This window comes from Balearica regulorum, chromosome 1, assembly GCF_011004875.1.
Source record: "Balearica regulorum gibbericeps isolate bBalReg1 chromosome 1, bBalReg1.pri, whole genome shotgun sequence".
Lineage (NCBI taxonomy): Eukaryota > Metazoa > Chordata > Aves > Gruiformes > Gruidae > Balearica > Balearica regulorum.
The window spans coordinates 15,955,321-15,982,506 of NC_046184.1; the positions used below are offsets into that span (position 1 = coordinate 15,955,321).

The following is a 27,186-nucleotide window of genomic DNA, read 5'->3' on the forward strand; positions in this document are numbered from 1 at the left end:
AGAGAAATCACAATGTTTCAAATACATTTAGAATTCATCTCAACAAATGACAAAATTACAGGTAATCAATTGGGGAAATACAGTTTTGTCTCACTTCCAATCAACGGGTAACCATCATTTTCATTTTTATATACATAAATGAGAAATCTGATTTAAAGTAGCATATGAACAAAAATCAAACATGAATTTTAAATACTTCTGCAATCAATTGGGCATCTTTTCCAAAAATGGACAGCCAAAATCCGTTCACTTCTATTTATGGAAGATTACTGCAGAGCAGTGGTCTTCCAAGTGGCATGCGTGCACCACAGGGGTTATGCAAGACAATCCATTGGGGTGCAGGAAGAAAATATCAGAACTTCAATAGCACATGTATATAAGTTATAAATAAGTATACATATAATGGGAGTGCATGCTCAAAAAGTTTTTACCGATAGGGATGTATGACCAAAAATGTTTAGATCACAGCCCTAGAGGATCCTGCCATGCAATTACTGCTGCCACGTCAAAGGCATCTAATGAAGATGTTGGTGAGATATAAGCTCTCCTTTACATCTCTTCTAAACTATCCGTTATAAAAACAGGTGAAAATTTCTCTAGGAGGCAGATTTGTGAGCTCCTATCTTCTGTTAAGCAGCATGGATTCTCAAAAACCCCAAACTACTCAACTTTTTCTTTGTTTTCAGGAAATGCAACTTACTGCTTTCTCATTAATCTCTTCCCTCCACTGTACGTACTGTCAGCATTTGATGAAAGAGCTATTTTCCTTCTGTGTCAATCAAGATGAGTAACAAGGTATTTGCAAATGGGAACAGACGACCACTCTGGAAAACTCTTAAATCAAGGAGAAAACTTAGTGTTCTTTTTTTAATCTGGGCTACCTCACTTACATGAAAAAGTGGCTAGCAAACAAGATCTGGCTCAGTAAGCAGCCATTATGTTAAAAAGTAACCAATAGATTAAAATGTGCAAATGCAGAAGAGGAAAATTTTGCTCTTATCCAAAGCATGATGATCAGATTTGTTAATCTCTCGTCCAATCTGGAATGAGAAGGATGTAGAAACGGTGACTAAATGGAAATCTCGCAGTGTCTGTGATCATTATAAAGATGTATAGGCTGCCTGATTTAGGGAAAACATGTATAAGAAGAGACAAAATAATAATGGCACAGAAAAATAATACCAAGCACCCTTCCTCAGCATCACCTAACAAAACACAGGATGAGTGGTGAAGTTGAAAGGTAATACTCTTAAATGAACAGAAATATTTTTTTTTAATTTAGTGCAATGTATAATTATCCCTTCCAACTCTGTATAGTAAGAACATCTGCAAGTACACTGAGTGAAATTAGGACAATAAATCTGAACGTTTCATGGCATATACCAGCCACATCAAGCATCAGCAAGGGGTAGTGAAAGATTCACCCAAGAGCAGAATATATCTATCTGCTGCTCACAGAAGGTTATTTATATCTTCTCTGGAATCATTTGAACTGGTTAATACAAGAATAGGTCTCAGGCACAGCAACAGCTAGTTCTTGGTGTGGGGAAAGCTGAAAACCAAAAGCCAGCAGTGTATGAAGTCACAAGTAACTCAAACAAATGTTTTGGATTCACAGGAAGAAGCCATTTTTTCTTACTTGTTTTCACTTTAGTACTATATGTACAGATTGCTAGATGCTGCTTTTACTCAAAAGTAAAATCTCTGAGTCTTGAATAACATTTTTCTTGTGATTTTTCCTATCTAAAGCTAACTGGAGAAACAGTGATGAAATCTTGGTGAGTGGCAATTTCTTTTTTGTGAAATTTAATAAATAAAAACCTTGACATCAGAATGTCTCAACTTTTTTAGGACTGCACATTTCGGTTTTTCACCATTCAAATCTACCTGCAATATTACAACAACATTAAGAAAAAAAAATTCTAATGACTCCTAAAAGTCCCCCAATCTTCCTTCACTGAGAATTCAGAGATTCTTTTGTTTACTTTTAATTTGGAAGAGAACTCAATTGTGAATTCCTCCAGGAAATTAAATATCCATCTCTAGCGGTGCTCTACTGTAGCTATCAGAAATGAAGCATCTGAGTGGAAATGTTACATGGTCACCCTTCTCAGCTTTAGAAAGCTACTGTTGAGGGCTGGATTGCAAGATTGAATGAAGACTGCATTCTTGGCTACACCACTAAACCATAACGAAACAGTGCTGTCTGACATAGCTCCTGTTCTACACACGGTACACATTTCAGGCTCAATCTGTCTGCCCAAAAATAGGCATAAAAAAAAAAGTTAAGATGTTCTAGATTATATCCACAGGGCTGGCAAGCATGGTACAGGACAAGTGGGAGGCCATGCCCTTCTGGAGAGGCAGCTGGAGGCTAGGCACAGGATTTCAGCACTTGAAAGACGGCACTATACACCTATGCATTGGCAACTGTGTTGAGCCTTTCCAATTATTAATTTTGTAATGTGTGTATCAGTAAGGCAAGAAAAAAAAAGGTAAAAAAAAAAAAAAGTAGCTGTGCGATACATAGTTGATACTGTTTTACAATTTGCAGGCATATTCACGTTGGTTCTGCCAGTTTGACTAATCCTGTCACCGAGTTTTTCAAAGTTTCACGTTTTATTTTCAGTTGTCAAATTCAAGACGTTCAAGGGCTCAGACTCCCTCTTTACTCCTACATTCTTTTAGTTTAAGGTCAGCTAATACAAGCATATACTTGTCAGCTTATTTCTACATATCCCATTTTTCAGGGTTTCTGAAGAACTTGCCGGCTGGCTGCTCATAAAGTAATGTATACTTTCGAACAAGCCACTGGCCAGATGCAAACTCTAACAGAGATGATGAGCACAACAGACCCTGGTCCTGCCACAGTTACAGCCGATAGGTCTTTTTTTTTCCAGGTGAATGCCACTACTTGACACTACACTCCATGATAAATAATAGAGACACAAGTGTAGTATTTTTTCACAAGTGTAGTATTTTTTACTCATGATGACTCTCACAACCTACTAAAACTCCTGATTTCTTTCATCAGCAAATTTCACTCTGGAATTATGAAGCCATGACTCAGTGTCTTTAAAGGAAGACCCAACTTAAGCACTATGCTCTAAACAGAGAGCAAAATAATGTAAATACATATTTTTATTTTAAAATTTTAAATATTCCTTATGACCTTCATGACTGCTTCACCTACATGCCTCTTCCATACACTAGTTAGCAAACTTCCGATACAATTCATCAACAGACATGGTAAACAAGGTATGTGTTATTGAATTGCAATTTTTTGAAGCTATTCCACAGAAGGTGTCTAAAAGGTAAACAGAATCCATACTAACTTAATTGCTGCAATGTTTTGTAGCCAATTGTTACTAGAAAACTTTTAGCAACTATCTGTCTTTAAATGAACATATAGTAAATGAATGTCACTGGAGTCTGAGTTTGCTTTCAGAATTAATGTTGCTTAAGTGAAAATCTTGTTTACAAATACAAATAGTAATTTCTTGTAGGTCTGCCTATTACAAAAATTAATTTACATCTCTTCAGAAGAAAAGCATTAAAATTTCAGCAACAGACTTCACAAAAAAATTGTTGATCTTAAAAATTATTTTTTTGTATGATGACAACATTCACTGTAGTATCCATTGGCTTTTTGGGGAGCCTTACCCAAAGGATAAGGCTTTGGGGATCCTTCCTCTATTCAGTTTAATGCTAGATAACAGTGTGTGGCAAATGACTGGAAGCATTTGACAAATGCAAAAAAATCAAAGGTCAATTAAATATATCGCAAATAATAAATATATGGGAAAAATGACCAAATTTGTCGCAAATAGTGAAAAAAAAAAATTTGAATAGTCCAGATTTTAATACCATAAAGACGATGTATCATGCAACTGATAGAATATCAAATGCTGGTAAATATTAAACTGAATTGAATTGTCTGAATTTTACTTAATGTCAACTACAATTTTGATTTTTTAAAATTAATATGGCAAATTCAATTTGGAGTTATACAGACAAATTTTACTGCTATCAATAGACTGTGTTTATCTGAAGGCAGAATTTAACTGAAAATATTTCCAAATATAATGGAAAGCCAATTTGAAGGTTTTGTCTATCTACATTGCTTTACTGTTATGCTGTAAATCTCCAAAAAACAGAACACTGTACATAGAAAAACATAAGCTTTTAGAAATTTAAAATTACTTACAAGCTGCTCAGACTTTACACCATAGAGCTGAATGGTCTTTGCCACATTTTTTGCCACAGCTAAACTCAGGTCCGGATCAACAGCAGCCACATTTAGCTCACTGGAAGCAAAGATTACAAATCTTAATTAACAACTAAACAGTGCTGTATTTAAATGATAAAGAATTAACTATGAACACATAGTTACGTGGCGTGTCAATTTAGAGAGAGTAACGCATACAACCCAGTCTTTCTAAGCACTGTAATTCAGTTTACAATTTAACAAATCATTTGGGAATTTCATGTGCAGTGTTCCTATTCTAGTAAAAATGAGCAAAGTTTAGGAATGACACTTCAGTATGAAATCACTCTTAGTAAGTCATTCAAAAATATTGACTGCAATTAACTACATTCAAGCTTTGGCAGCAGCCTTCAAACATTACAGGTGAATACACAGTCATTCAACTCCGGAATTACATGAGCTGTGCAGAAATACCCAGGGGACGCCTTAGCTTGACACAACTAATAAGCTGTGTTTTAGGCAATCCTTTATGGTAACATAGGCCCCAAAGGAATGACAGGGAACAAACGAGAGAAGGAAAAGACTTCTAAATCACTTCCAGCATTTCTTGTTCATGGAAACCCCCAGATCTCCATTGGCTGGGGCCACATTCATAAATGCTCTACTGAAAACAGACAAGCACAAGGACCATCCTGTTGCTAGCGATGAGATTAACCCCTCCCAAGAACTGGAGAGACACTAGGCACCCTGACACAGGAATAACCTTCTCTGAGAACTCTGCAGGGCCCCAAACATCACTAGCTAAAGGTCACTCTGGAAAACTCAGCTGAAATTTCATGTCTTTTCCCTTCTCCTCTGCGAGGAGCAAAATAACATCAATAGCCACACCAATAGGCATGTTCTGAGCATCTGCCACTCCCGGCCACAAGTGCAGTGTCAGTATTCAGTATTACATGCTGTGGGAAAATAATGGAAGATTGGCGAGGAGGACTGTAAACACACTCAAGTGACTTGCAGCTGGGGTGTAGAAAAACACATATATCATACTAATTGTTGTTTAGACTTGTGTGTTGGGCAAGTAGAACATCTGTGTTTCGATAACACAGGCCTGTGGTAGACTTAGAGGCATGCTATGGAACATGCTTGAGATGCCTGCCCTGCTGTGGGAAAGATCAAAGCACAGTGGTAAACTACGTCTGCATGAATCCTTGAAATCCAAGTAAAAACAGCAGGTTCGGTGATCCTCTAGCACGGATGGAGCTCCGCGGTGCCTGTGTCCCTGCTTGTGTGCCTGTGCCCGGGTGCTGCTTCAGGGATCGCCCAGTTGGCGAGGTAACGAAAATGAATTTACTCTTTGCATTTCATCTGTGGTTTTGTGGTTGTTCCTGTGTCCTGCCTGTGCTGGCTCACACAGACACACACACTCACATACACATACAGTGAATACTGCCCATCATTTTCAGCCTGTATTAAACAGAGTAGTTCTTACTAAACCTTATGAGGGAAAATATACCATTGGTAATTTAAGCATCTCATTTTATAAATTCTACTTCGAATAGTCATCTTTATCTATTATCTTGCTGTTTCACTCTAACAGAATATTTATATCAGGTATTATCATTTGCAGCCAAGCAACTATCATCTTCCATTTCACACAGTCAGAATAATTAAGGTATCAGACATTTACAATATATGTGAAGTTTCTCTTCCTGATGTCTTATAAGCTTAAACAGTAAAACTTAAATGAAATTTTCAGTTATTCCAGAAAAACAAAATACAGACAATAAATAATAAACAATAAATTTTAGAATAAATTATAAATAATAATAAAGAGGCAGTTATTCTGCTGTATTCAGCACTGGTACCACCTCACCTTGAGTGCAGTTCTGGGCTCCACAATTTAAGAAGGATGTGAAGGTCCTTGAATGCCTCCAGAGGAGGGCAACAAAGGTGATGAAAGGGCTGGAAGGAATGTCCTATGAGGAGCAGCTAAGGACTCTGGGCTTGTCTAGTTTGGAGGAAAGTACACTGAGGGGCAACCTCATCACTCTCTACAGCCTCCTGAGGAGGGAAAGTGGAGGAGGTGCTGATCTCTTCTCCCTGGTGTCTAGTGATAGGACGTGTGGGAGTGGTTCACAGCTGCACCAGGAGAGGTTCAGACTGGACTTTAGGAAGCATTTCTTTACCGAGAGGGTGGTCAAACACTGGAACAGGCTCCTAGAGAGGTGGTCGATGCCCCCAGCCCATCAGTGTTTAAGAGGCATTTAAACAATGCCCTTAACAACATGCTTTAACTTTTGGTCAGCCCTGAGTTGGTCAGGCAGTTGGACTAGATGATTGCTGCAGGTCCCTTCCAACTGAAATAGTCTATTTCTATTCTGTTCTGTTCCGTTCTGTTCCATTCCAAATCCTGACAATTTTTACACTAACCAGTTTTATAACTAAAGAGTAATCAACCTTTTACTGCTAAGGAAGTCTAATTTCTAAAATTGTAACTTACGAGAAAAAACATGTCATTGGTTACATTTCGCAATGTATTATACATCCATACCTGGCTATAGTTTTAACGATGCTGTCAAGCTCGTCAGAAGAAGGAGGATTCCGACCTCCAGGAGGGAAGACAAGATTGATGGGGTCAAAGAGCCGAGATAAGGATTTTGACAAATAAGCAGCTTCATACTGTTGCAAGGAATCTTTCAATGCCTTTTCTGGACTGTGGGTATAAGACAAAATTACTACATTTTAAATTAAAAGACTCAATAGCATTGAATCTTTCCAGACCATACAAAGTTTGCAGTATTGAACCTGTCTTTCTTTCTGCTCTTTAAACATACGCACTTGAAAAGATTTTAATAGTGTATAACACCTTGCTTTTCACTTGAACCGTGTAACTAGTCAGAGAGCTATTCTGTGTAGTTCAATGCAGTTCTTAGCACTTTCTGTAAGACTTATGTGGAATCCCTAATTCAAGGTTTTCTTGAGACAAACAGTGCTAAAAACATCTCCAAAATATCAATAAGATAAAAAGGCCTTTCACTGCAGTTCTGGATATATTCTCATATTTCATTAGCAGATAGCTTGTACCCAATGACATATTACCCCCCAAAAAATGTATCTCCTGGTATATGTATGAGTATAAAAAGCTTCAAATAAAAAGACTCTTCTTAAAGTTATCTTTAATAAGCTTCAGTCTTTAGTATTTCTATTTGTGAAAATGAGTAAGCACTAGCTCTCTCAAACACTAACTCATTGGCAGAAGTTTGGTGAACTTTTTTCTTTGCTTCCATTGAAGTCAATGATAAATCTCCCACTGACTGCTCAGGAACATACTTAAGCCAATACAAATCTCACATAAAATATTCATTTTATCTTACATCAGTCTAGAATTCCTAATAGACTTGATGAGCCTGTTTCAGTTTGGTCTTTCTGATATCTACCACTCAGATCGTGTTTATTCTACAATGTATAAACATAAAAACTGTGAATCATAACAAACTGAGCATTTGTCACACTCCAACGATTGTGATATCATTAAGAGAAAGCTACTGCTGTAATCGTAACACATATAAAATTGAATTTTCATCACTCTGCCTTTTTTTTTTTTTCCACCCAAAGAGACAAAAAGATAAAACTAGTTCCAAAGTCAGGGACTTTGTGAAAGACAAGACAATCTAACACTGTTAGTTATATAACTTAATGAAAATCTTACAGATCTAAAATAGTATTAAAGCAATAACTGCTAGAGGGAAAAAAAAAAAAACAAACACCTTTAAAATTTTCCCGCTCTGACAATTTGAGTAACATAAAGTTCTTAAAAATATTCTGTTTTCCTGCAGGGTGCAAAGCTTTACATTTTATTGCCTTAGAGTTCATAATACATACTCATAATCTTGGTTTTTTTGCATGAATATGTCCTGTGTATCTTCTTCCATTTGTTGTAGTTCAGCAAAGAGATCAGTAGTTCCATTTGTGTTAAAATTCCTCTGAATATTTTGACTATATTGTTGCAGGCGCTTCCACAAGTCATTGTAAAGCCTCAGTAATTTAGGGTATTCTCCTTCAAAAGCTTGTTTCAAAAACATAGAGGCTGCAAAATAAAGAAGCAAGCAATACACATTGCAAAGTTCAAACTAATTCTTTGATTCACATAAACAACCTGTATCCTTGCATTCATTTCAATGAATGATATACAATGTTATCCTGTAATATTAATAATGTAATATTTATAATTAATTTCAAAGTGGCAAAAGTTATCACATTAAATGCAGCTGACAAAGGTATGTATCTAAAGAACCAGCATAAAATCCACAGTTGGAAGACTGGACATGGAAAACTTATTTTGTACAATAAAGATACTAATCATGGTTGTGAAACATTTGGTATCAAACTTTATTACTATTATCATTCATTTAAGGCCACAGTGTGATTAGAACTCTCCAAATCTAGAGATTTTCTAACAGTAGCTTTATGGGGGAGACGTGTGGGGCTGTGCAGCTTTTAAGACAGCCATTTAATACAGACAAAGATAACTTCTATGAGCCAAAGTCTTAAGAAATGTGATGAGGGAAGCATATGCTTTTACACACACTTCTTAAAACAAGGTATCTAAAATGCAATTCCTCAACTTGTCAAGCAAAGAATGACAAAGCCAGCAGAACAATCAGCATTATTTTCAGCCTTGAAAGGCTTGCCACAAGTAACAGGAAATGAAAGAAATGTACAACTGTTTTAGCAATTGATGTTAATCTTGATCTAACATCATTCATACTTTATGGATTTTCCATTACATTAGGAGATTAACACTGTTTCATTCATTCGTAGGTTTTTCAGGTTCCGGACATCTGCCCCATTTCACCCAGCTGATCCTTTTGACTCAAATATATTCTAATTCTGAATACTGGAAGACTCACATTTATTATCAAACAGAGAGTTATTTTAGGTCACAAGACTATGTTTATAAAGACTGTCCCAAGCTCACAAAAGCAGATCATGATCTATTATCAAACTCTGTAAACTGCCATGAATTCCTATTTTTACACTATTTTTCTGATATTGTCTGGTCTTCCTCTGATCTATATGATCCAGAGGTCTGTGACTGATGGCAGTGGATTCAATCACTTCGAATTCATATGTTAAAAATGAACATTCTCATACAGATGCATCAATTAAATGAAAAAGTCTACTTGCTGTAAGCATTGTTTCCCCAAAATTCAGCTGTAGCAAAGTAAAAACATCATTCGCTGTCCAAAAATCCAACCACTCCTTCTAAACTTTTATATAAAAACATGATTAAAATTGTAAGTAATAAAATAGTTTTGAATAGCTGTCAGACAAAGTACTGCTGACAAAATGTAAGAGTTCCCTTACTTCTGAAATGTTGATTGATCCCATTAACTGATGTCACAATTTTACAATCTTAAAACTGAGTACTGAAAACAGGTAGCGCATGTTCAGTTTGAACATACGAGATTCCAGGTGTGTACATACTGCTGTTAAAGTAATGCATAAGGCAAACAGTAAAATGAATATATTTTAACACAAGATGAATATATTTTCTTTTGGGATCATCTAGTTACTTAGCAACTACTGAAGATGAATCAACCAGCTAGTTCCTCAAAATTATATTGCTGCTATAAAGCCTGGAAAGACCAAATTTTGAAGGGCCAATGCAATAGCTGAGATCACAAAGATAAATGCAAAATCTTATGCGCTTTATGTTTATGTGCAAAAGATTAACTTTATACACTGTATACAAACACGAAAGATGTATTTATGAAAGCACCAATCTCATCTGGGCTTATGATCCAATGTCATGCTGTATTAGCATATACTGGTAATAGTACTGCCTAATGTTTATATATAATTTTATGTAATATTCCTTGATTGTATTTGCTATTTATATATTACATATGTACAGAATATTGTGTATAGTCAGAACACTAGCCATTTATCTACATTTAGACAAGACACAACTTTGAAGGAACTCAAGTCCTATTTATAAAGGTATCCAAAAATGGCTAAAATTAGATTTTTACAACTAGTCAGTGTTTAACAAGAAAAAACAGTAAGAACTGCTCCTTAGAATCAAATTACAATTTTTGAATTTGGCAAACCCATTCACTTTGGAAAGTACAATGTACCATTCCAAACATTTTTACCTCCACATATAGTTGCAAAAATATGTTTTTCTTGTTAGATAATGACTACTTAATGGAGCAGAATATATTTCTTTCTGAAAATTTAACCATAGTTTAGGAGGATCACCCTTTTTGGTTACAAAACCAAGAAGTTTTCAATTCATAGACCCCGCACTGAGTGAACCACTGCTATAGTTCTAGTAGAGCTGATAATGAGCAAAGGGCTTATTGAAATGAGAGATTCAAAATAGCTATAGAACACATTATAAAACATTTATACTAAATACTTACAGTCTGTTGCTGACTGAAACTGAGAGGAAAGTGTCTGAGTTACTGCAGTCCAGAATTTGTACAAAATATCAGACTGGCCATCCTGATAGCAAGGGACAAAAGAAATACAAGTTTCAAAACATACTCTTTTCAATGCAAATGCTTCCAGTCAAAGTTATTCTACCATCACTGAGAATAAAAACTAAGTAAGTGAAGCCTGAGAAGTTTTCCTCAAGTTTAAAGCTAGAAAAAATATCAGAGAAAACAAAAATACAAGCTACAGTCTTCTCTTAAATGAAATATTTTCCTTCAAGTCTGAGAGAAATGCTTCCAGCTCTCTAGGGGCGTGCGTGTAGACGAAAGCACTACACCTCAGGAGCTGGGTTAGAAAATCTCTTTGCATTGCAGTGACCTTCTCATTCCGTGGGGTTTCTCATGCTGGCTACATCACAGCAATGATTGCTACTGTTACATTACAACATGCTTCCAAACACCAGGGACCAAAATCAGTGCACACTGCTCTGCTTCACACAGAACAGTTTACTGTTTCTAAAAACATAAACCCCATGAAAACGCAGTGAACCTCACAGTTGACTCTTCACCACCTTGTGTCAGTAGGGCTTGCTGTCAGCAGTGGAAACAAGGCAGCGTGTTCTTGCAGAAATGACACACAAGAAATGGCAGCCTCTTCCCTTACTCCCCCAACATCCTGCACTTATGCTCAAGCATTCAGGCATGATTTTGTTTTCTCTCTTTTGCTTTCTTCCCATGTGTTTGAGGTAGAAAAAATGAGAAGAGATGATGATGGGTATCCTGTCCTGCCCACTAGTTAGATACTTGGACAGCTGTCCACAGTGTTTTCATGGGAAGGTGAACCTCACTCTGAACAGAACGGTTTTCTTCATTGCATGGTATACATGTAATGTATTGACCCTACTGTATAAATTAACCAGTTTGATCAAATTACCATAGTAATGATAATCAGCAAAAAGTGCTCAGAATGAAAAAGTGAAACAGCCAGCAGTGATGACAAACGTCAGCAATTCTAAGGATCTTACACTGGCACTTCGCTGTTTCTATCCTGACTCGCTCTGAAACATAGAATCACAGAAGGGGTTGGAAGTGACCTTAAAGATCATCTAGTTCCAACCCCCCTGCCAGGGTTTTAAATCAAAGCACAACATCCACAGCTAAAGATGGGTTTAAGCAAAGGGTTCAGCACTAAAATCACTGTCAGAGACGGATGCATTTTCTCAACTTTCCTTTTGGCACTGCCAGTGACTATAAGGAAAAGAAAAACAAACCCCAAAAAACCCCCCACAGTCAAGCAATCCTAGTTCCCGTTGATAACACAAGCCCTTTTAACATGTCAGTTCAACTTCTGCACTGCCCAGCACCACAAAGAGGAGGAGATTAGCTATCAAATATAAAAGGCTAGCTACTCCAAACTGAACTAGTACTGAAGATGGCAAAGGAAGAAAGAATGCACTCTATTCACTCACATTGGCAATAACATGCAAAGCAATGGAGGTGTTCAGAATGGCATCCATGAGCAGGGTACCACTGCATCCCACTTGAAGATCTGGTCATTGAAAGACTGTAAGTTCAAGCTCAAGTTTCAGTTCCAAAACTATTGTCTCAAAGAATTGATATAAAACCTGAAAATCAGTCGAAGGTACACAGAGACATCTAAAAATGAAGTAACTTATTTTACAGCTATGTTTGTATTTTCTGTAAAATTGTACTTGATTTTCATAAATGGGCAAAGTAGACAATGATTCAGAAGGTGTGCTGCATAAAATATTTTGGGGTTTTTTGTAAATTTATTGCTATAGCATAAATGTGAAATTACTCAGTTCTTCATTTCACAGTTTCACATTTAAAACATGAAAATTACTATGAAACAAATGACCTTTCACATTAACTATAGAGTAAATTAAATAGCTTTCATATTCTCTATCCCAACCTGGAACAATGTTTGCCTATTCAGCATGGTAACTCAATTCAATTTCTAAATAATCTAATGGAGGTGGAAAAATACTTACAGAGCACTTTCATACAACTTTTTTTTCATTACTGTAATCACCATCTACACCTCTGTCATAGTCTCAGCAGAAAATGCAATGATTAAAAGGTCTTGAAAACAAACTTGCTTGTAGTCCCTCCACATCGAAATTTCTATCTTAATTGTCAGATTCAACATGGTGACAAATAACAGTAACAGAGATGTGACGACCTTTAATGTTTTTGTGAAAATACAGAACTTTTATATGTACCTATATACATATATATTATAGTCAGACATATATACATATGTAGTCATGTAAGTATTTGCATAGTAGCCACAGGTGTACCAAACCAATTAAGACTCTGCCCATTAGCTGGTGTCTTCCAACCTGGGCAAATGGTGTTCATTAACTGTATCAGAATTTTGTAGTGAAGAAGGCCCTCACGTCTCAGCTAACCAACTGTATTATGTATGAGGGGAAACAGAGGGGAAAAGCTACATGGATAATTCAAGTAACATTTCATATTGATTGACTACTCAGTCAAAAATGTTTAGGGGAAAAAACGATTAATGCCCCAGTTTTGGACCAACTGAAAACACCATCTATGGAGTCATTACTGGTTGCTTCTATAATGTAACATACAATATTTCCCCGTGTCCAGTGTTGAGATGCAGTCACTCTGGAGGTGAAATATAGCTGCTGATTAATAGCACACAAAAGACCATGTAAGAGTTTCTGGCAGGAACTAGAGAATACTGTTGCCTCCGCGTACACCAGGGGGTATTTAAGTGGGTGGACTGTAGCTACCAAAATTGGAATAAAGCAAGGCATCAGCATTAGATACTCCTGCTGGAGTAAAAAGTGCCATATGCAACCATAAGCATCCAGAAACCATTTATTTATTTTGTCTAAACCTGTAATTTCTTTTGCTTATACATTAACTCAACTTATTATTTTTAAGTACTTTTAAGTATCTCACTGCTTATTTTTTAAATAATGTATTCTAATAGAGATTACATTTGTGCCTGTAGATCAGAATGGAAATTATAATTTAACTATTTAAAATATAACGTACAATTCCATTTGACAATAATCAATACTAGAAAATGACACAAAAAAGGGCAGCAAAGGAGTATTTTTCTCCAGCTTAGCAGGAAAATAAAGGAATGTCCCTCTCCTTGTACTGGACATCTTCTTCAAGAACTTAAGAAGACAGGCAGGATGAAGGTGGAAGAGGAAAAGGCAGTACTGCTTGCCTGAAATGTACACAGCAAATCTACTGGCACACCTTATTGTAATGGAAAGTTTATAAGTCTCCCCTATGCTTCATATAGCACTGTGAGCTGCATCCCACTGTATCAGAAAGTAACTGTTCTTTTGGGCCTTTCACTTTCAGAAAATGTCATCTAGCTAAAATTGCATTCTTGTCATCTTCCCATCTGTACAGTGTAATGAATCTGGTCCTCCTCTACACTTACACCAAATATCCTCACTGGCAGACAACGTATGGGAGCTTTGGGTACATCCACATTAGTGATTCAATGTGGAGAAGGGATTCTTTTTTGTGCAAATCTGTTTTGTGTCTGTACTTGTGGTCATGCAGAACACACTGAAGTGTGCTAGCAGACTACTTCCACTATTCAAGGAATATACTACCTCATCATTAGTTTAAAAAGAACAACTTCTGCAATTAAATAGCTTTTTGCAGCATATCATCATATTTTTGTAACAGAACCCACAAGGATGTACTAATATTTTTATCAATTAATATTCTGAGACTTTAAATTGGGAATTTTCCATTTCTCTTCCTTCTGAAAATGAAACAAAATTGAAAGATGTTAAATTACTTACACCCCCTCCAAAATAAAAATGCTTGCTTTGAAATATAGTCACAAGCAGATTAACATCTTGTGATACAATCCCTTGTAGCAGGAGCAGCTGACAAGATGAGTAATGAACTGCATCCGATTATCTTTTCAGCTCTGTGGCAATCATTTTCCAACAGCTTCCTATTCTATAACCAACAACACTGAAAAAGGTCACCATTCTGTCATATTTTCTCCCTGGCAGTGTATGTGTTTAATAACGCAGAGAACACATAAACCTTTGGAAGTTAAAGAGGTCGGGCATCATTATCCGGGGCAAAACTGTTTCAGGTGCATACTGCATATATAGAAAGCATACATAAATCATTCATACATAATTTAAAGTTTCTCAGAAGGAAATTATTGCACTTTAGCATATAATAGAGTGCTATTTCCTCTTTTCATGCAATGTGTTCTTTCTTCAACAAAAGGACCTTAACTGTAATTGACGGTATCTAAAACTCTGGACAGGCAAAATTCAGGTTGACATATACATAGTCTCCCCATCATGGAATACAACTGAATTAAATCTATGAACATGAATTGCAAGCAACTGTAGAACTATAAAGAAAAAACAGGATTTCCCCCCCCAAAGCAGATCCATTTAACTCAGCATTTTTGAACTGGTGGTATTATCTGTTCGCAACTTTACTTTAATCTGACGGGAGAGAAAATCGGCACATAAATCATACTTTGCACAACTATAAAATGGTTGGGAGGCTAAGATCAGCCACAGAACTGGCTATTTTTTCATAAAAATCTGCTCCTATACCTAAACTAGACTTACATAAACTAGTAATCTACCAAAAAAACTAGTAATCTACCAACCAAAACTGGGAATTAAAAATACTGTCACTGCTGTTCCTGCACCCAGTGATCACTTCATTCCCCAGAACTGATACAGCTGAGCAGGCACTCAGATGATTTAGTAGCCCCTATGCAACTCCTTGGGCAGTGCAAGAGACCTTAGGTCTGTCTTCTGCTTGTCCGTTCTTTGCTGTCAGAAACGAACCGAACAACTGTCCGGTAACATGACCCAGGGCAACCCAGCTGGACAGCTGGCCAGAACCAGGGGGGAAGAGAAAAAGATGCTTTTGAAACACATATGGACTATGAACACCTAGCTGCTTTTGAAAATGTTATTCCTAGGGAATCCACTTGCGTCTGTGTAGAGCAAAATAGAAAAACCCAACAATCAGATTCCAGTCTGGCCCACCCACTATAATTTTACCATTTTTCATACTGTTTAAAAATTCAATACTCACTCACACATACTGTTCACACAGAAATTATTTGCTCGTGGAAATTACACACATAAATCAGACAAAATATGTCCAGCAGGCTAGACCACGACTGCAATGAATTTTCTCCACAGTAGGGCTCACTGTGTTGTGTACATGAACTGGACAAAGATCATTAGTTTAAGCCATAATTCAACAAAGTTTACCCTTATTAGAATAATAGCTGCAGGCAGTCTGTTTGACTTCCATGGTATACCTTATTTATGTGCAATTAAGAATGTGCTTAAGTACTTTGCTGAATCAGGGCCATAATCAACGATCAGCAAAAAATGCGTTCAGCTTGTATTACTATTTAGTTTCAACTAATAGTATAAAGTTACTATTGTCAATACTCTGCACAGACAGTAATACTGTCCAACTTCCCCACAACAGAGGAGGGCTTAGATAAAAAAAATTAAGAATGCGTGATAATACTGCATAATGACAGTGTAAGGAGACACAGTTGGACATTGCTCTCTGTCCCAGCACAAGAAAGCGAAGTTGAACACAGGCTTGTGCATTCTAGGTGAACACAGACTAGCAAACTGTATTTTAAGATAAAGTTCTCTTAAGTAATTATTTCTGTTGTAAACTAATAAAATTGAGTCTTTCCCCAATAATACAGGCATAATAAGTGTGAAAATTTAATATCCTAATGGTAAAAGTTTAACACCTTTGCTAGTCTAGGACAGAAAAGGTCTACATTTGGCAGATGCCAAATTCAAAGCAGCTGACTGGCCTTTTAGGCAGCCATTTTAAGCTGCAAGTCAACAGAATCACAGAATGGTTGAGGTTGGAAGGGACCTCTGGAGATCATCTGGTCCACCACCCCCCCGGCTTAAGCAACCTAAACCTAGGTGGCCCATGACTGTGTCCAGGTGGGTTTTGTTTATCTCCAAAGATGGAGACTCCACAACCTCCCTGAGCAACCTGTGTCCATGCTCAGTCTCCCTCAGAGGGAAAGACTGTTTCCTGATGTTCAGAGGGAACCTCCTGTGTTTCAGTTTGTTCCCATTGCCTCTGGGCACCACTGGAAAGAGCTTGGCTCCAACTTCTTTGCACCCTCACTTCAGATATTTATGTACATTGATGAGATCCCCTTGAGCCATCCCTTCTCCAGGCTGAGCAGTCCCAGCTCTCAGCCTTTCCTCAGAGAGATGCTCTAGTCCCTTCATCTTTGTGGCCCTTCACTGGACTCTCTCCAGTGCATCCACATCTTTCTTGTACTGGGGAGCCCAGCACTCACCACAGTACTCTATGTGTGGCCTCACTGGTGCTGAATAAAGGGAAGGATCATCTCCTCAATCTGCTGGCAATACTTTGCCTAATGCAGCTCAGGACTCTATTCATCATCTTTGTCACAAGAGCACATTGCTGGCTTATGTTCAACTTGGTGGTCACCAGGACCCCTAGGTCCTTTTCTGCCAAGCAGCTTTCCATCTGGGTGGCACCCAGCATGTACTGGTGCCCAGGGTTGTTCCTCCCCAGGTGCAGGACTTTGCACTTCTCCTTGTTGAACTTCATGAGGTTCCTGTCAGCCAATTTCTCCAGCCTGTTGAGGTCCCTCTGGATGGTGGCACGACCCTCTGGAGCATCAGCCACTCCTCCCAGTTTTGTGTCATCAGCAAATTTGTTGAGGTCATACTCTGCCCCATCATCCAGATCATTCATGAAGGTGTTAAACAGGACTGGATCGTGTGTTGACCCTTGGGGTACTCCACTAGCTACTGGCACCCAGCTAGACTTCAGGCCACTGATCATCACCCTCCGGGCCTGGCCATTCAGCTGGGCCATTCATGAGCAACCTTACGTTCACTATGTTATACGTTCGTAATGGATTGATTCAAACATCTTCTATGCAATGACTGGTGGTAAAGAAAGGATTCAGATCAGTATTCTTTTATTGGTATGGAATGAACAGGGGAAAAAACCATTTATACTTGCATATAAAAAATTCTTTCTTTCAATAGTCTTGATATCTTTAGTGCATTGTACTATAGCATGCATGCAGACTTGTCAATAATGTGAGCGACATTATTACTCAGCTGTATAGATTTGAGATTTAGATTAATGTTGCCTGTTTGCAGGATTACAAGATTATTTTTGACAGAAAAAACTACAGGCTTACAGAATCCATGTGCTAAATCCCTTCCCACTTACACACATGAAAGTGACTTGATTTCACAGATCAAAAAGTATAACCCATTTTCACTAATACTAGTAAGTTAAGAAACCATTGAACAATAGTGAGCTGAGTACCAGTACCATAAGAGCAAAGATATTTGAAGATCTGTATTCTCTACAACAATATTAATGCTGCAGCCTGGAAAACTGATTTAAAGTCTCCTCAAACATAAAATCAGAACAGCTTAGCTCATTTTTAAAAAACATACCGAACTACTAATTAACTTTGCTATTACTGAAATGAAATCTCTTGAGCTCTGTTCTTAATATAACTATTAGGATCTGACATTAAATCTAAATTCAAGGAATGAGAATGAAAGTACCCCCCTTATTCAGTATTAGATAAGAATGCAAGAAGATGCTGAGAAGACATATATTTATTTTTACAAATGTCTCTATTTCCTCCACACTGTAAATTTAGAACTTAATGAGTATAATTTCCCATCTGTGAATTATCATATTTGTGTGTGTCTAAAATAGCTATTCTAACATTCAAATAATAAATCTGACCCACTGATTCTAAACTGGCTCCCACTTCATGACAATCACTTCCAACTTATTTTTCCCTGTAGAAATTTTGATACTTTGAGTAGAATGTAAAAACCATCTTTATTGTGAAGCCTCTTTGAAATGTAAAACAATATAGTGAGTATTACCATGTAGCTAGTTGCTGCAGGCTCCTGAAATCAGGCTTTGCATACTAATACATACAGTGTTTTCTATCTGTAATCAAAGGCTCTGCCATAAAGAAATACGGGACTTGCGAATGCTGCTCTAAAAACAGAAGACATTTAAAGGACAGCCTAAATATTTTTTCCACCAATAAAGCAACAATGCAAATGATTTAACAATTTTGTACAGCAAGATCTTATGGGACAGAAATAAGGAAATCTATTTGCACTATTTCTATAGCAACATAATTGCCAAATGTTCAACTGTGAACAAAAAGCCATCATCCTCAGTAGTGCAATTAATCAGTAAAGAAACAGACAAATTCTGAGTGTGTTTTCAATAAACCTTTTCTGTCTTCTCAAAGTAGTCAAGATTAAATTTCTCAAAAGAACAGTGCATTTAGATTTCTAATGTTGTCTACATTATACATTGCAGGTGAACAGATGTCAATAAATGACACCATGATTTTAAAAATTACCTTGATTTTTTTGTTTTACTGCAGGGCATAGAATTTCATTATACCGAGTTGATCAGTTTATACCCAAGGTGTAATAGTTTCTAGACTTCCAGCAGTAGCGCAACATTTTAAAAAGGTCTCTTTATGCAGCTGACAAAAGAAACAAAACGTGGTGGTTTTTTTTTTTTTAAAAAAAAACAACCTTCTGAACTAGAAAATAAAGTTAAGACTGTGCGTTTTCCCTATTAGAATTCTTAAGTGATCCCTCAGAAAAACTAATTTGTAAGGAACAAAAATACTTAGGTCTTCAACAGTGTCCTATATCTTCAAAACTACTTAAAACATTAATTAATCCTCCCATATTCCTGCAAGATATGCATCAACCACAAGTAAATGAACTTAGTGTTTTCAAAATCCAGGGACTACCCAAGGGACCCAACAGCTTTCTTCTACCCAGAGAACTGATTTAGTATGTACAGCAGTAATTCAAACTCAGCTTTCACCTTGACTACTACATACCCCATCCAAGGATGGGTGGTTCGTTACCACATCCATTCAGCCTGTAGTTTTTCAGGTAAGATTGACAAGAACAATGATAAAAGGCGGCACTTACGGTAAATGCATTTCTTTTTGAATAGCAAGCTGACTGAAAACCAACTCACTTAAGTAATTTTCAATCATCACCGACCTGCAATTTGCACAAACCCCACCAAACCAGAACTAAAAAAGAACAAAGGTCATTATAACCTACTAACCCATCCAACCCCCACACCATCACTTTTATTTACGGCCGCACACTTCTGTCAGAGAAACAGAATTAAAGTTCTAGAGAAAAGGCAGCGTCATTAGAAAACCATTGCACAAGCTCTGACCCTGCCATTTGAATTAGAACCAAATTACTTTCAGCATGGCTGTCTGGACACACTGATTCATCCAAAATTAGAATCAGGACCTTTAACTGGTAAGACCTTTTTGTTTTTTTAACAGAGGTCTCAAAAATCTTGCAACTGAATTCAGTGGGACAATTTGTAAGTTTGACATAAAAAGCATCTTCAGTATTTTGGGGATCAAGAACCTGGTCATTCACCTGTGCTTAGATCTCCACAGAGTACCTTGTTATTATTTAAATAATAAACAGAAACCATGGTAGAAATGATGTGCAAGTAATCCAATTCTGCTTCTACAAAAAATACTGGAAAATAAATCACATACTTGTAATAATAGGTGAAAACTAGATTATTTTCTGAACTCATATAAGGCAGTAATTAGATTATTTTTCAATTTTTTCCACTTGGGATTATTTTTTAATTGGGTCAACTGGATGTGAATAGGTGATGTTAGCTGTGAATAAAGCGGCAACGTTTTTTAACAAGTTTGGATGGGGAGGAAAAATAAGAAGGTGAAATGTAAGTACACTTTGGGCAATAAACATTCATATTTTCCATTTATCTTCTTTATCTTATGTAATGATGAGGACATTTCCTTCTGTACCATTAACACCTCATATTGCCAGTGTTGACAACTCAGGAAAATCGCCTGCTTACTCACCAAACGTTCATCAGGAGAGGCAACGATAAGAGCCCTCCACCAAGTACAGAATAACACTCCCTACAACTCCCAGCTCACTTTTTTTACCCAGACTTACGTAAATGGCAGGGTCTGCGATGTGCCCTAGCTGCTGGCAAGCGGGACGTCAGCAGACCAAAGGCCATCAAGGGCAGATCTGGTCTCTCATGGGGAGTACCCTTTGCCCAGCACGGAGACCCCAGCTCACCCTTTCTATTGACCACCCCAAAACCCCCCTACAAAATGATTTGCTGCTTTTAGGGCTGCCTCTCGCTTTGCAGAACTGTTCTCTGATGCCTATGTAGGAGTTAGGGACCCAAAATAGATGAGGATCAGAGATCATTTTCAACTCTTTTACAAGGGGCTTAGAGGGATTCTTATCTCTAATTAGGAAGCTGGCTGTCACAGAAAGATATGTTCTGCTTTGACTTACACTGAAGTCAATTGTAGTTTAGGTATTACAACAGCTGAGGCAGGATTAGTCACTACACATTGAAAGAGAGAAGCAATAAAGCAGAATAAACTAGAGTAACCTATTAGCTTTCCGAAGGTGAATTAAGCAATTGAAAGAAGTGATATAAATAACCAGTCATTAGGCGAACAAAAATATCAATTTTACATTATTTAAATCTTATTTGTAATTTTAATTTTTACACTCAGCATTATGAAAACAATAACCCTACCTTTTAAAAAAATGTATAAATAAATCTCTATTCATTTTCTGCAAAACTAGAAATCAGAACTTAATGAATTCTTTTAGCCTTGTTCCACAACTAAAATCTAATCATTAAAGGCCTTTTCTCTTAGATAAAACTACAAAAATGTCCATTCAGTCTTAAAGGAAATTTATTTCTCCTTTAAATATCTTGTAGATCTTTTTTGGAAATTAAATCTGTAATTTCAATATTTACAGATGAATAATGAATCTATAGTTCATTGCTAGTATGAAATGTAATGGTTTTTACAATGTACTATGAGTGCATGATTTCTTTTCAAAATTGCATTCATTTCATATTGTGGCAAAGGAAAAACACCAGAATCTAAATATGCAAAGGGAAGGAGTGGAAAAAAGTGCAGTATGAATTTAATCTCCAAATTCTTCCATGATACTCATGTAAGCCTGGGTATGTCACTTAATGCGTGGCCATATATAATGGTGGAAAAATTTGGAATTGAATTCTGTAAGAGAATTCTTAGTGTAGAAAAGATGAGGATGTTGTCATTGCCCTGCTGCTGAACTCCAGTATTTATAAATTTTACAAGTTCTGTGCCTCAGTTTCTCCATCTGTCAGATTTTGTTTTCTTTCCTTTTTGTTTTAACAGAGAATTTCTGTGAATCCTTTAATTAATTAGTTAGTGTTTTTAAAACTACATTTTTGGATACAACATGATACAACACTACTAAATATTATTGTGGTAACAGGTAATTAGAAGGCTGGAAAGCACATGTTTGAGATCATAATACAAAATTAGAAAAAATGTAGGCTGTGCTATCTGTGAAGAGAAAGACACAAAAAGTCCCCAATGGGAAAAAAAGAGAATGATTTAAAAAAAAAAAAAAAAAAGGCAAGTAGCTTCCTTGCTATTAAAGGACTTGTGCTTTAAAAAGGCTGGGTCTCCTCCTCCCTTATGCGTCCTAGGATGATACTTGCACTGCAGTAATCAAAACAAGGAAGCAGATGGACAGGCAAAGTGGTACTGCAGCTGCTGCAGAAGATGACTATAATAATAATGTTGACATCAGTAACAGTAATTAGTGCACAGACTGCAGAGAGGATGATTCGTTTTCCTATCTTCTGGTGTGGGCATGCTGCCCCAGCGAATGGGTATAATGTTAATACCTTTAGTTTGTTTTGTTCATTTGTTCAGTTTATTAATGACATCGAATACAATAAAGAAAATCCAACTTTTCTTCCTCTCCAGAACACTTGCTGAGGAAAGCACATTGTTTCAGTTTGGATTAATACAAGATGGAATCTTCATCAGTAAATGGCAAAATAACAATTTCTTACTTATATCTATTTTCGATGTACACAACAATTCATACTCTCTCATAGAGCCGTCTGTACATACACTCCTGAATTTCAGCAGCATCTAGTACTTGTCTGGTCTTGTCTAAAAAACAGCTCTACTGTTTGGTGTGACTTCACCCATCTGCAGGCTGGTGCCATACCTTTTTCAAGGACACTAGAACAAATGGTGTAAATGTGAGAAGGGCCAAGAAAAACACTGTGCTACACTGAACCACCTCAGGTAAGAAGAAAGCAAAGCATCAATGCTACCAGTGGTACCGTGTCATGCTGAGAGCTAGTAGCATCAGACAAGGATGTACCACTACTCCTTAGCTGCCTCACTGAGAAGGACAACTGTCCAGCTTGGTGTTATACTACACCAAAACACCTGTTGAAGAGCAAACTAATTGGAAGTGTGATAACTGTGAAGAAACAGATGGATTTTATTTGGGAAATACAATTTGTCACTTAGATGCAATCCTGCAGTATTAAATCACAGGGAAGGAAGGGTAATCAGAGAGATCATGGAACATGCTTAGCATATGACAACCCAAAAGCCTTTTATTTTATTTTCTAATGACTTTTTCCTTGCTCCGCATCTAGCTTCTATTGAGATTCATTTTCCCTGTTCATTTATTCTCCAGGATGAGAAAAGATTTGCTCTATTATCATCCTTAACAACTGGAAGGCTTCCTATCTGCTTTTCAAGTGCTGTTCTACAAAAAGGAATAGTCAAAGTGAGAAGCACAGGCTCAGGGTGGGAGTCACTCACGAACACTGAAAGCTCATTTATCTCAGTTCCATTTCCATTCAAACTCTTCGTGAGCCTTCCAGAGTTCCTCCTCCTTCTCTAGGTTTCTGTTTCTCCTTAACCATCCTGATCTACTGAAGGGCTCCACCCAGGCAGCAATAGATATTTTTTGCCAGCTCAAACTTTTTAATGAAGAAAATATGTTAAAAGTTTATACACTTTCTGAGGTGTTTTGTGTTTGGTTGGGGGTTTTTTTTACACCACAGAAAGAGAAGCTTGAAGTGCCTCATAGAAAAGTGATGTTCTGTGCAGTATCTTTTGGAGATGGGCTTAACAGACAAATAAACTTAAATGCTGTATTTAACCTTCATTATTTGCTTTCACTGTTGAGAAGATCACATTTGCATATGAAGAGTTTCCCCAACATATTTCAAAAATTAAATTCATGTAAATTAAAAATCCAGCCATATACTTGGAAAAAGGCGATGTCTGCATAAACACATCTTTTGTTTTTGTTTCTTCTCATCTACTCAGGTAGATGAGATAGCTTCAGTAATTCTGTTCCTAACACTGAAGGAGACCATTAATCAAATTATTCCAAATATTAGTAGAAAACAATGCAATTGAATGGGAAATAATAGGTATTCAAAAGAACAGCCATGATTATTTTTCAAGAAAGAAATCGCCAAGAAGTAGAGAAACAGATGGCTGAAAGTGTTAGATGAAGACACATTCTCCTGTGCAAACTAACAGACTTAATTAATTACTCAAATCACATGGTATTTTATGGAATGACATTAATGATCAGTAATAAAAACTGACAGTGGTGCCTTATCAGCTCCCTTTAAAGGAAACAAAAGGAATGCTTATAAAAGGAACATGTTTATACCCTACAGATGTAACCCACAGACCATAAATATAGTTTTCAATGTTAGTTTGACTTTCAACACTTTCCCATTAATTTAATTACAAATTTTTTATGGAACTGTAAAATTGTAAACAAAAGCATTCCCTCATCACATTTTCCTTAACAGAATTACTAAAACATATTCAGCTAAATTAAAACTTTACCTTAACTATTTCCTCTATGAAGCAGACATGTGACACAGGATCTCTTTTCTTTGTCAATACTTTCTGCAAATGCTGCACCTGTAAGAAACAATTTATTGAGAGGAAAAGTGACAACTAGTATCTCACATGCAAAATTGCATGACTAGACAAAAAGCAATTAGCTGCTGAGTACCTGTCCGCAAGCAGCACAGATCTGATCCATGAGTTTCTCCATGTTTGTCCAGAGGGCTGCTCGAAAAGCTGCTGTGTTCCCAGGTGTTGGCATAGCAGCTCTACCAGGGCCACCTAAATGGTTTTTAAATACACACAGCAGCACATTTCAGCTTTCACATGTGAAAATTAAAATATTAGAAATATAGATCTCTATGCATTCTGACATAAGAATTTTTCTTAAAAAAATCAACGTGGCCTAAAATAGCTTCAAAACAGAGCTTTGTGAATGGCCTCAGTTGTCTCAACTGAGAAGTCAACTAAAAACTGACGTTCAGTGGGGATACTTCAATGTTCGTCACTGTTACCTACTCTACCAATTCAGACTTCCACAGAAATGCCAAGGTAAATGCCAATGAGCACTGCTGCAGGATGTAATAGCAAAGCAAAATGGCAGAGACAGTAGCTGTAAAAAATGCAGGTATTACCAGCTCAGGACTTAAATGTATAGGTGAACTGCTAAAAAAAAAAAAAGTGATATTCCAACTGAAGGGCATGCAGCTTCTGAACCATCGCTTTCCTTGAGAGGGGCTGTATTTTTTTATTGTGGTAGTGATTATGGTTTTGGATCCCCAAGTTTTTGCAAAATTATTTTTAAGTTTTAAATGTTCACATTGCCAAAGTTCAACTTTGCCTGCCTGCCCAATTCCTCAGCATTCTTTGGTATCTGAGCTAACACGTGGGAATGAGATGTTTAATGTTGCGGCATTCCTTCACATTGAATATACTGCTTTGAAACAATTTCTGTCTCACAAAAGCATCACAATGTAGTCTCAGCCTTGTTCCGTTGCTTGCAAATGATTTCTACCCGTGATCCTCCCACCAACACAAAGAAAGCAGAGTTTGGATTCATCTTTACATGACAAACTGCTGAGAAAATGCTGAAAAGTTGTAAACTAATGAAGACAATTTTCTGGGCAAGTCAGGAAAGAAAGAGGGGGTGCAGAATAAAGGAAAACTTCTGAGCCCAATAACAATAGACAGATTCAATTTTCGCTTTGTATTAGACGTTTTCTGAGACATGCCTACTCCCATCCTCTACTGGTTAAAGCAAGCGGGGAAACATGCCTGTAACTGGCTTGGATGTGACAGTTTCTTCCATTTGACAACATACTGTACTTCTGTCAAAAAAAATCAGTTCTCATCCTCTGTGAAACAAGTATCATACCTCTTGTAACAGTTTGAGATGGTTGGGTCAATACTTTGATATCCAAAGCATTTTTTATGTTCTCCTCCAGGACTGCACAGTATCCGTCTACCACATTAGCAATGGTATCCTTCAAAGTCCCAAGGTTATGGAAAACCTGAAGAGCAGTTCCCACTTGAGTAGGATTCTAGAGAAAGAAAATTTTTAAAAATAATTATTATCTTTAACTGTACTATAGGGGTTTTTTATCCGTGATGAGGCATCATTTTACTGGGCAAGTTCACCTTTAAGTTCAGTCTGCTAATTCATTTCATTTAACATTAAATAACTACCATTCTTACTGCATAACAGAGAACAGAGGTTGATTTCCTTTGATTGCTTAGCAATGCTTTGCTTAGCTTCCTTTGGCGCTATCCTCTGAATAAGAAGAACAGGAAAAAAGGAACTGGAAGCACTGCTGGCAATATCTAACCTGGGGTGAGTTACCAGTGATTGATCCAATAATTCTGAGGTTAGTTACAGTACAGCTATATTCAGCTATGGTGTAGCTAGTAATATTGTTTTAACACGCGGTAACTATTACAATACTGCCATTTAAGTGCCAAACAGTTAATTAAATGTGATTCAGGCTTAAAAAAAAATACTAACCAAGGATAAGCAGAGGCAAGCAGGTCAAGCCCCTAGTACTGCAGAATTTAAGCTTGTATTTCTACATTTCTATTTCTAATGTTGATAATAACTTCATCTTCCTCACAGCAGAATTAAGAGTGCAAAGCAACACAGTGATCATTTCCAAAGCCTGCAAAACAGTAAAAAAGCTCAAATGTCTCTGTATGGTATCTCTGAGGTTTTCCGAAATACAGGAGAGTGAAAACTATCCAAAAACTGTTCAGGTCCGTTGTTTAACAGACCTTTGATTAAGATTAAATCTGATGATAACTCCACTGAGCAACACTAAACGCTGGCATGGGTGCTATTTAGCAAGAGAAAAGCCTCAAATTATTGCCTTTGGAAACTAAGCACTGTCATCCATACACTGAATACTGCTTTTTTATTTAGCATTCACAGGCAATTAGCGGAGGGGGCGATCAGTTGATCATACACACATTAGAGATGCAGTCTTTTGTCATTTTTCTTAGTGACTTCTGCCAGCAGTAGAGAACATGGTCTGGCAGAAATCCCGACACCCAGACTGGACAGAAGCATCTGAGACCACAGGCACGTCCCACTAGAAACCCCATTTCGACCCTCCTCTGGCAGTGAGGCCTTACACCATTGCGCTCTCCCTGCGGGCAGCTGCAGCAGTAGTAGCCACTAATATCAAGAGCCTACACCAAAACCAATGCAA

General features: G+C 37.1%; 1 protein-coding gene across 1 annotated transcript in view; it reads right to left on the reverse strand.

The window, feature by feature from the left end:
- COG5 (component of oligomeric golgi complex 5) overlaps positions 1-27,186 on the reverse strand; it is a 190,224-nt gene that overhangs the window by 39,228 nt on the left and 123,810 nt on the right. The window contains exons 8-14 of the mRNA XM_075741876.1: positions 25,860-26,025; positions 24,654-24,766; positions 24,482-24,559; positions 10,636-10,717; positions 8,090-8,294; positions 6,759-6,920; positions 4,208-4,307 (exon numbers count right to left, since the gene is read on the reverse strand). Coding sequence (XP_075597991.1) covers positions 4,208-4,307; positions 6,759-6,920; positions 8,090-8,294; positions 10,636-10,717; positions 24,482-24,559; positions 24,654-24,766; positions 25,860-26,025 — 906 coding nt within the window. The remainder of the gene's footprint in view (positions 1-4,207; positions 4,308-6,758; positions 6,921-8,089; positions 8,295-10,635; positions 10,718-24,481; positions 24,560-24,653; positions 24,767-25,859; positions 26,026-27,186) is intronic.